At 46.1% G+C, this 10920-nt stretch overlaps 1 protein-coding gene across 1 annotated transcript; it reads right to left on the bottom strand.

The window, feature by feature from the left end:
• Window positions 1–1963: 1963 nt before the first annotated feature.
• Window positions 1964–6980, bottom strand: LOC102532286 (cationic amino acid transporter 3-like). Its single transcript, XM_072968510.1, has 11 exons — window positions 6608–6980; window positions 5904–6062; window positions 5089–5266; window positions 4768–4880; window positions 4386–4608; window positions 4074–4213; window positions 3868–3970; window positions 3495–3691; window positions 3127–3293; window positions 2544–2652; window positions 1964–2388 (listed from the first exon to the last, which is right to left on the bottom strand). Exons 1-11 carry the CDS (start codon window positions 6978–6980, stop codon window positions 2267–2269), a joined length of 1884 nt encoding a protein of 627 aa, XP_072824611.1. The 3' UTR covers window positions 1964–2266.
• Window positions 6981–10920: the final 3940 nt, after the last annotated feature.

Raw genomic sequence — 10920 nt, 5'->3', positions numbered from 1 at the left:
GGGACCTCTGTGGATGTTGAAGACATACAGAGTACAGTTGTTCTTCAGGCCTCCAGGTAAACAGAAGAGGTGAGGAGCTGGGGATGGGAAGTGTCTACTGAATTTACGGTCTTCTTTTTCAGGATATCCAGGGACAGTCTCACTGAGAATGTAACTTTTGAGTAAAATACTAGGTAACTGTGTCTTAGAGAAGTGTTTTAGAGAAAATTTGTAAAAGTGAATGGTAGATGAAGATAAATATTTAAGCTGAAACATTACAATGTTAAACTGTTCAATAAACTAAATTTAATCACACCGCATCCTCAGCACAACTTCTCCTCATTACAGTTCTCCCAGTCTTCTCTTGAACGTGTTTTTAACCTACAGTCAAGGTCATTACAGGTTTCCCCAGCCATACGAAGGTAGTGTTCCTGTGAAACCTTCCATAAGCTGAAGTGGTGTAAAGCGAAGAAGCAGTTACCTATTACAATGCATTTGAAGTAAAGAGATCAGCAACTTAGCTAATAATCAGGGAAATGCAAATCAAAACCACTATGAGGTATCACCTCACAGCCGTCAGAACGGCCATCATCAAAAAGAACACAAGTAACACATGTTGGCGAGGATGTGGAGAAAAAGGAGCCCTGTCACACTGTTGGTAGGAATGTAAACTGGCACAGCTACTGTGGAAAGCAGTATGAAGTTTTCCAAAAAAATAAAAATAAAGCTACCATATGACCCAGCAATCCCACTCCTGGATATATATCCAAAGAGAAAAAAACATTAATTTGAAAAGATACACACACCCCAGCGCTCATAGCAGAGTTATTTATAGTTGCCAAGATACAGAAACAACCTAAGTGTCCATCAGTTGTATAAATGAATGACGAAAATGTGATGATAAGATAGAAAGAAAGAAAAGGAAAGAAAGGAATACTGCTCAACCTTAAAAGAATTGAAATCTTGCAATTTGCAGCAACATGGATGGACTTGGAGGACATTATGCTAAGTGAAAAAAGTCACATGGAGAAAGAAGTATTGTATCACGTATATGTGGAAACTAAAAAATATAGCAAGTGAATATAACAGAAGCAGACTCAGAACAAAACAGTGGTTGTCAATGGGGAGAAGGAAGGGCTGGGGCAAACGGGTAGGGGAGTGAGAAGTACAAATTACCATGTATAAAACAAGCTACCGGATATACTGCACAGAACGTGGGAATAAATGATTTTAAATGAAGTATAATCTATAACAAGACTGTTACCACTGTGTTGTACACCTGAAACTAATATAATGTTGTAAATCAACTATACCTTAAAAAAAAAAAAAGAATGGATGAAGATGGCAGATGTGGATTAAAATATCCCAGTGGAAATACGCAGGTATCAAAAGTCCAGTAAGGTGGGTGAGGGCATAGCTCAAGTGGTAGAGGTCCTGGGTTCAATCCCCAGTGCCTCCTCTAAGAATGACTGAATAAATAAATAATAAACCTACTTACCTCCTCCCACCAAAAAAAACAAAAACAAAAACAAAAACAAAAACACCCAGGAAGTTTAAGAATCACCGTTTGATGTTATCATCCTGAAAATGAAGGATGAATGTGATAATCTAAAGTCATTCATTTTCCCTATTTTATTTTATTTGTATTCTACCTTTGCTGAACTATGATTATAAATTTAAAACTATGTGTATTTAGGGTTTTTTTAACCTTAAAAATACACAAAACTTTTATTTCACCGGTAACAAACAAAAGAAAAAATTGCAATAGCATCAAAATTTTAAATCATTTAGGAATAATTCCCACAGATTATTTGGAAATAATAGCAAAGACTTATTGAATGTCATTAAAGAGGATGAATCAAAGTGGAGAATGAAACCACAAAAAAATAAACACAGTGCAACTCTTGACACAGTGTATAGTTACCTGTGTTTTCTTCCCACATGGCAATCTCTGTTCTTGCTGGAAAAAGTCCTAAGAAGGCGCTTCTTATGTGCAGGTTAGTATTTTATTTCTTCCTCTAGTTGCTGGTTAACTTACTGTACTATCTTTGTGAAATTTCACCTTGCTGCACACTTCTGAAGCATGAACTATTCTGTATGTATATCATGCTTTTAAAGGCTTACTTAAAAATTATAGAACATTAAAGTCATTTTGTCCACTGGCAATAAATATAGAGCTTTAAATGAATTCCACCTTCACACTCCATAGAGGCTCCAAGTGTCCCACTGAAGATACCTCCAGTATCCAGTGTACGGAGGGATTCCACACAGCATCTGTTTCCTGTGGTTAAGCTAATTCATCACCAGGGGTGTTTTTGTCAAGAGTCTGTGAGTTGGAGGCTGGAGGCTGTGGATCAGTGTTATTCTCCAAGCTGTGTCGGATCCCATATCCAAAGTACATGGCGAATCCTAGTAGGGCAATGAGACAATGAGGGAAGAATAGGCACTCTCCCACTTACAAATGCCCAGCAGGCCTCCTGTGGCATCTGACAGTTCAGAAGAGATGTAACAGGAAGAGGGTTAAGTCACTTAAGAGGCCTTCTTTATCCCAGAAACCCACTTACCAATTGCCATCCAGATGCCAAACTGGGCCCAAGTCCCAGTGGTCATCTGCATCATCAAGTAAACATTCACAAAGATGCTCAGCAGCGGGAGGACAGGCAGAGCAGGCACCTGCGGGCAAAGGCAGTTAATCCCTGAACATCACAAACGCAGACCCCCTCCTCACGTGGGTGGGGAGACTCCAGGCCTGTTCACACTGTGCAGCCAGTGCCTCCTCAGGTTGGGTGTGTAAAGCACTGAAGCCACTGGTTGTAGCACCTCCCCTCCTTCCCTAGTCCAGCAAAGATAGTTCAGACCTATCAGGGGTTAGAGATTAAGACACCCATTACTATATATAAAATAAACAACAAGGTCTACTATAGAGCACATGCAACTATATTCAATTTCTTGTAATAACATATAATGGAAAAGAATCGGGAAAAAGGAATATTATGTATATATATAACTGAATCACTTTGCTGTACACCTGAAACTAACATTGTAAACTACACTTAAATAAAAAAATTTTTTAAGATACTTGAGACCTCACAATGTGCAGACTTCCTTCACTCGGGGTGGATGGTTTAGTCATTTAAGGTCAGTTACCTTGAAGGGAGGAGGAGTGGGGCCCTGGGGCTGCCTCCAGATGGTGACAGTGACCCCGGCGATGAGCACCAGCAGCAGCACAGCCACCGTTGTGCAGACGGGGTCTCCAGAGAACACACGGCGGGGCCACTGGGCCAGCACCAGGCTCAGGGCCGTCAGCAGGAGAACTGCAGGGTCCAGTTGGAGGAGAACAGGGTCAAGTGCAGAAGCCAGTGTGTCAGGCCTTGGGTCACACCCCTCCCCCATCAGAACTGCCCACATCACAAAGGGCCATTCTGTCTCCAAGACTGCACCTCCACTGCCAAAGACACATACTCCCACCACCTGTCAACGTCAGGACACCACCAAAGAGCCATCCCGCTGCTCACCAAGCAGTAAGGCACATCCGTAGACAATCCGGCCGGATTTCAGAGTGGGGCTGGTGTTGGTGTTGATAGGTTCACGCAGACTCTTTAGAGTCTTTAAGATTCCTGCTTTAGGTACAGATTCCAAAGGATTTTCCTCAACTACAGGCCCAATCTCAATTTTGTTCTCATTCCTGCTTAAACTGTGGTCTGGCTGGTACCTGAGTTAGAGGTATTAAGGCAATATTAACAGCAGCCCATACTCACCCTACACACAGTCTAATTCTTCTTCTTCCCAAATTAAACATAGCAGGACATTTTGAGGGCAGAAGAGGGTTGCCTCCCCATCAACCCCCAAGACGCCAAGACCCCCAGTCAAGATGCAGTGGACTCCCACCTGAGGACAAGGACAGAAAAAGCCACGAGGGAGTAGGCAAGAAGGGTTCCAATCGACATGAGGTCCACAAGATCACTGAGATCGAAGAGTAACGCCATGACCCCTAGAAGGAGGGCACAAACGTGGTTGGGGGAGGGAGGGAGAAATCAGTAGAAGTATCTATGTTAAGGAAATTGATCAAAGAAGGAGTGGCTTTGTTTAGTCACCTGCAAGAGTTCCAGAAGCCAAGGTGGCCACAACGGGGGTGTGTGTGCGGGTGTGGATCCGGGCGAGTCCCCGGAAAAGGAGCCCGTCCTCTGCCATTGCGTAGATCACACGAGGCATGGGAAACATGGCACCCAGGAGGCTGGAAGGGAAAATGGAAACACGTGTGAGGACGTGGAGAAGCAGGACAGACTGGGGCTCCTTCTGTTCCTCAGTCTACGTGGGATAAGGTGTCTTCACCACTTGTCTCTAAACCCCAAGAGCTGGGATACCTGCGAATCTGACAGCAGACAGGAAAAAGCTTCGAGACTGACCTGGATGTCAGTGCACAGAGGGTGCCAACAGCCACCACATATCTGGCAGGAGCCCACCCAACATGGAGAAGAGCCTGCGGCAAGGGGCTCTCAGGGTCAATCTGGTAGTAGGGCATCATGAGGGTGAGTGACGCTGAGACGCCAAAATACGCCAAAAAGCAGATGAACAGCGAGATGACAATGCCCAAGGGGATGGAGCGCTGAGGATTCCGGGCTTCCTCCCCTGCAGGATGGGTGGTAGGAAAACACACTGGGGTGAAAGCACAAAATCCCCTTCCCTCTTGAACCTCCCAAAGCAGGCTAGCCTTCTACCAACCCCTCTTCCCAAAGGCAGCCCAAAATGTGCCTGAACCTCCGATGGGACACACAGTGACCACGTTACCTGTAGTGGCGATGGCATCAAAACCAACAAATGCATAGAAACAAGTGGCTGCTCCTCGGAGAATCCCATCAAAGCCAAAAGGCACAAACCCTCCAGAACCCAGAGGGCCCAAGCTGCGGTGAGAGAAGGAACGAGGAAGAATGTAGGTGAGGTGTGTTCAGCCATACTGGATTTCTCAAAAAATACCCCAAGTCCTGGCCCCTTGTGCCCCCATCGCCTGGATCCAGCAGCTGAGATCTCTTTACTCCACATCATATTCCCCATTCTGCATGCCCACTCCCTACCCACAAGCCTTGCTATTGGCAGGAGCACCCTGCTAACCTATAGGTGCCATTGGATCCAGATGAGGCCAATTTGTGGTCCTGTTCCGTGAGCTGCCAGTTGTGCAGGTCTCCCTTAGTGAAGCCAGAGAGGATGATGAAGCCGAGAACCAAAAGGTTCAGGCCTGTGAACACTTTGGTAACCAGGGCTGACTCTCGAGCTCCCAGAACCAGTACTCCTGTGGGAAAGATGGATTTGTGAAGCCTCTAAAACAGTTAAATCCACAGAGACAGAAAGCAGGCAAGTGGTAGCCAGGGGCTGAGGGGCTGGTGGTGGTGGATGGATGGACAGTTACAGCTAAATGCATACAGGGTTTCCTTTTGGGGCAATGAAAATGTTTGGAACTAGCTGGAGGTGACGGTTGCACGACACTGTGAGTGTGCTAAGTGCCACTGAATTGTACATTTTCTGATGATGAGTTTCCCACAATATATACATCTAAGAAATCATCACATTGTACACCTTAAACTTATATAATTTTGTATGTCAATTATATCTCAATAAAGCGAGGGGGAAATAATAAATCACTGGGATCTAGTGAGAAAGGCCAGAAATGCTACTCAACACTCGACAATGAGTTTTTTAAAAAACCTAAAATGCACAAGACAGCGCCCCAAACCAAGGAATGACCCAGCCCAGACTGTCAGTATTGCCAAGGATGGGAAGCAGTGGTCTGTGTCTTGCCTTCCTGTCACTCATATCACAGGCCCTTCTTTCCAGTCCTAACCCCACCACCATTCCGCCTCTCCAAGCCTTCCCCATACCATCTCCCCCTCCACACCCAACTCCTCCCATCCTGTCTGCCCCTGTCTCACCTGTGAGCAGCAGCACCAGTCCAAATGCAAAAACGTCTGGATATTTGGCCAGGAAGTAGGGCACATGCCGGGAGAAAGTGCCCTGTAACCCCTGAGAGATGTGGTTCCCAATCAGGCTGTCAAAGGTGGAGCTCCAGGCCCTGGCCACGCTGGCGGTGCCTGCAGCAGCAGGAGGAGGAATGCTCATTGACAAACATGAATCATACCCCTACCATGTGCCCTGGGATGTATTTTGTCAGGGATGGGGGAAGCATACAAGATACCTAATCTCAAAGAATTTCTTTTCATGGGTTGGAGAGAGTAGACCCAGATGATCCACAAAATAGATCAGCTAACACGTTAGGAGAACAATGTTATGCAAGAAAAGAAAACAGGGTAAGTGGGACCGGGAGGTCTGGGAGATGAAGGCTGAAATTTGTAATCAAATGGTAAAGGAAAACCCCATCAAGGCAAGAGCTGAACAAAGCCTTCACAGTGGTGAGGGATGAGCCTGTCTCCCTCACCCGCGTCCTGCACTTCCCTTTCCCTCTTGGTTCTTGTTCTGTCATGTAAGGAAAGCAGGACAGACCTAAACAGAATGAACTTGTGGGGTTTTCCCGCCACTGCTACCCACTTCACCCCACAAGGTGAGTCACTGAAGACCCAAATCCCCCTCCTGGTTTCCCAGCCTTAACCCCCACACCTTCCCCACCCCATCATCTCACCAATGACATAGGACAGTATGAGGTTCCAGCCAGTGATGAAGGCACACAGTTCTCCCACTGTGACGTAGCTGTAGAGGTACGCAGACCCAGAACATGGTACCCGGGCCCCAAACTCCGCATAGCAGAGCCCGGACAGCACAGAAGACAGGGCGGCCACCAGGAAGCAGATGACGATTGCCGGTCCAGCTTTGTCCTTGGCCACCTCTCCAGCCAGGATGTACACGCCAGCCCCCAGGGTGCTGCCCACACCCAAGGCCACCAGGTCGAGGGTGTTCAGACAACGAGCCAGGCGACTCTCAGACCCCTCCCTGGGCTCCAGCAGCTGCCTGCGGACCAGCTTCTGACCGAATCGGAGAACATCCTGACACAGCATTCTAGACGGAGTTGAGGAGGCTCAGATCTGCTGAGAGAACGAGACAAAAAATTATCAAGGATGTCCATCCACCCTTGGCCCTGGGACACAAATTCCATGGAGCAACGGACTTATGGGGAGCAGGTGGTAAAGGGACACACTGAGCAAGTTCTCCAACTCTGAGCTTTGATTTCTTCAAACATAAAGAAGACTTTTAATATATTTCAAAGTTCCCGGAAGAGCGGCTTGAAGAGAAGTGAGGGGGAAAGGAACCAGTCTCCCCAGATGTGCCACTTTGGCATGTGGATTGCTTGGCAGTCAAGACCCAGCAGGCTCAGGGAAAGCTCTCTGCCTCTCCCTTAACTGCTCAGAATAATCTAGGTCAGGAGGCCCATGCCAGGAAGAGAGCTATTAAGAGAGGTGATTTTTTATTTCAAGGATATGTCTGCATCAAGTGGCAAATATTTGTTTATCAAGCATTTGCTCTTCCCACCTTCCTGGAGTTGTCTTCCTCCCCTTTGAAGCCCCAGATCCCTACCTCCTTCTCCTTAGCTCAGGGTAGCATATAAGCCCCCATTGCCTGGCTGTCTTTGAGCCTCAGTTTTTGTGTCACCTATACATAGGAAATTAGTTAATCTGTCTTATGTCAATTCAACTATTAGACCAGGCAAGAAAAGTTTCCCACCCCTACAGAAGCAAAAGCTTCCAGCACAGTGCCTGGCACACAGCAGCTGCTTAATTGGGATGAGGTGAGTAGATAAGAATATTGCTTTATTTTTTTTTTAGCAAAATCAGTCAGCCCTGCTGGTTCAGAGCTAGCACTGCTCTGTGTGGCTTTGATTTTGCACAAGCTGTATACTACTTTGTCCTCATTTCCTCCATAAAACAGGGGAAATTATTGCCATTATCCCCTCCCTTCCTTCATGTGTGTCAAGAGACAGTTTAAGGGGCTCAGTGATCGGATAAATTGAAAGCAAGTCCCCCCAAAACCAAGTTCCCTTGCCAAGTTTATGATTAATCTCTCCACCCAAAACTTTATTCCCTCTCTTGTCCCACCCTTTTCCCTTCAGGACTGAGGAGTATCAAAGAAAAGGGGGGATTGAAACTGAGCAGGACCCTGCAGGACCCTCCTAGGTACAAAAGTTCCTCTGTGCCCCCCAAGTTTCTAGAGAAAGGCTCAAGTCTCCTGGGCCTTCCCGGAGTTCCAAAATGCAGGTCCACCAGCACTGATTAGGGAAGTGATGGGACATGGACACAAAGGAAAAGCAGTGCTAAATGGCCTTGACGGAAAACAAAAACAAAAACAAAAACAAAGCAGCAGGGGGCCAGCTGGAAATGGAAATTCTTAACCTGTCATGTAGGCTCTAAGTAAATAATAAAATGCCTCAGCCATTGTTTCTGCTCTGTCCTACAGAGAAGTTAAGAGATCACAAGACCATGATTGACTCTTTGGCTTCACAGGGTCAAACACAATCACCAATGACCCCTTGAGTCACAAAATGGTGCCAGGAAGTCTGCAGCTCAGCTCTTATCTGGAGACTGAAACCACAAAGACCCCTTTACACTGTTACCTTTAAAAAACCTTGCAACCCTGCTCACCAGCAAAATGGATTTGAGATAAACCTGCTTATCCCATCTTCTCAAGAGGGCGGTGCCCTCTCCATCAGTAAACCTTTCTCTGATCCAAACTTTTTCGTTTGTTTGGGCAGGAACTTGGATTCACCAACAAACTCATGCCCCACACATTTTTATACCAGGAGTCCTGAAACCTGGTAGCTGCCTGTGCCATTGCCTGCAGAGTGAAATGGAACTGGAACTCTGAGTTGGGGCAGAATGAGACGGATTTGTAGGGAGGGACAGACTCTAGCCCAGTGCAGTGACAGCATCAAACCAGAGCAGCCTCGCAGTTGCCTGGAGGGAGGGAGGACTAACCTTCTTTCTGAATCAGAAATGACAGGACTCTGCGTCCTATCCTTTGGGGCTTGGAATGTCTCCTTGCTGCACGGCTCTGCAGGGCGAGGCTGATCCAGGCAACACAAGTTACCATCTCAAGGCTCCACCCATGATATCCCGGAAGTCCCAAGTTTTGCATTTTGGTTTAGAGGAAGCAGTTAAAGAGCCAAGAAACTATGATTTGAATCTCGGCCCCTCCACCACCCCTGTGCCTTTGAACAAGCCATTTACTGCTCTGGACCTCTGTGCGCCTCCTGTTCAAATGCTGCTGCTGAAGCCTCGTGCACTGTTAGTAGGAATGTAAAATGGTGCAGATGTTGTGGATAAAGCATGAAGTTTCCTTTAAAAATTAAGAAAGGAATTACCATATGATCCAACAATTCCACTTCGGGGTGTACACCCAAAAGAACTGAACATAGGGTCTCAGAGAGGTATTTGTACACCCATGTTCACAGCAGCATTATTCAGAGAAGCTGAAAGATGCAAGCCACACAAATATCCATCCCCAAATGAATAGATAAACACAGTCTGGTCTATACACACAGTGGAATATTACTCAGCCTTAAAAAGACGGGAAATTCCGATCCATGCTACAACATGGAGGAAACTTGAGGACACTATGCTAAGCGACATAAGCCAGTCACAAATATACAAATATTGTACAATTTCACTTCTATGAAGCACCACAAGTACTCAGACTCCTAGAAAGCAGAATGGTGCCAGGGGCTGGCGGGGCATGGCAGGGTGGCGGGAGGATGGAGAGTTGTTACCTGGGGCCAGTTTCAGCTTTACCAGATGAAAAGTGTTCTGGAGATTGGTTGCACAGCAATGTAAATATACTTCATGTTACTAAACTATACACTTAAAAGTGATGAAGGTGGTTAATTGCATGTTATGTGTGGTAAAGTTACCACCATTTTTAAAAATTGCTGCCAATGATAAATAGCAGAAAGAGTTTCAGAGTCACTTGATGTACAAAGCCCATGGGGATTAAATCATCACGGTAATCCCCCACAGAGACTAATATCCACGAGTGCTCAAGTCCCTTACAGCGCCACCCCCCACCCCCCACCCTGCAGAGGAGGACTCCACAGACACAGAGGGCCAACAGTACACAGGAGACTGAAATCAGTGGTCCACATATCATAAACCCTCTATAAGCATAGTCTTTACTGTCATTTGAACATCAGTCAAATTATGAGTCTCAGAGCCTCCAGACACTGATACGATCTCCCCCCACCTTTCCTCTTCTCACACAAACACACACAGCTCCCAGCTCCTGCTTTCATCCACTTGCCACCCTCAGGCTGAAGCTGGGCTGACCCAACTGCACACTTGGATGCAGAGGGCTGTTTAGGAGTATCTGAACTCAGCACCCAGTCTCCTACAGCAGAGGGGTTGCCCCAGACTTACAGGATCCTTGGAGCAGAGCCTGGAGCACTGGGCCGAGTCAGTGGAGTGGAGTTCACGCTCTGTAGGAGTGGAGCTGGTAGATCTCTACAAACCAAATCCGGGAACCCTTATGCACAAAAGACAACTTTTAACCCCTGGGTGGGAGTGGGCGGGGATGGGTGGGGCAAATCTGCAGTGATAAAATTAGCCAGTTGTTACCCTTCAGGGGATAGTTCTGAAGTTTTGTGTCGGTGAGGTAAAATACACATAAAATTTATCATTTTAAATGGGAGAAAATATTTGCAAATGATGAGACGACAAGGGACTAATTTCCCAAATACACAAGTGGCTAGTACAGCTTTATATAAAAAAAAAACAAACAATGCAATCAAAAAATGGGCAGAAGCCCTAAATAGACATTTCTCCAAAGAAGATATACAGATGGCCAACAGGCACATGAAAAGATGCTCAACATTGCTAAGTATTAGAGAAATGTAAATCAAAACTACAAGTTATCAGCTCATACCAGTCAGAATGAGCATACTTCGAAAGTCTACAAATAATAAATACTGGAGAGGGTGTGGAAAAAAAGGAAGCCTCCTACACTGTTAGTGAG

This window comes from Vicugna pacos, chromosome 9 (genome assembly GCF_048564905.1).
Source record: "Vicugna pacos chromosome 9, VicPac4, whole genome shotgun sequence".
Classification (NCBI taxonomy): domain Eukaryota; kingdom Metazoa; phylum Chordata; class Mammalia; order Artiodactyla; family Camelidae; genus Vicugna; species Vicugna pacos.
Note: the sequence above shows the minus strand (reverse complement) of the source record. Positions and strands in the feature narration are given on the sequence as shown.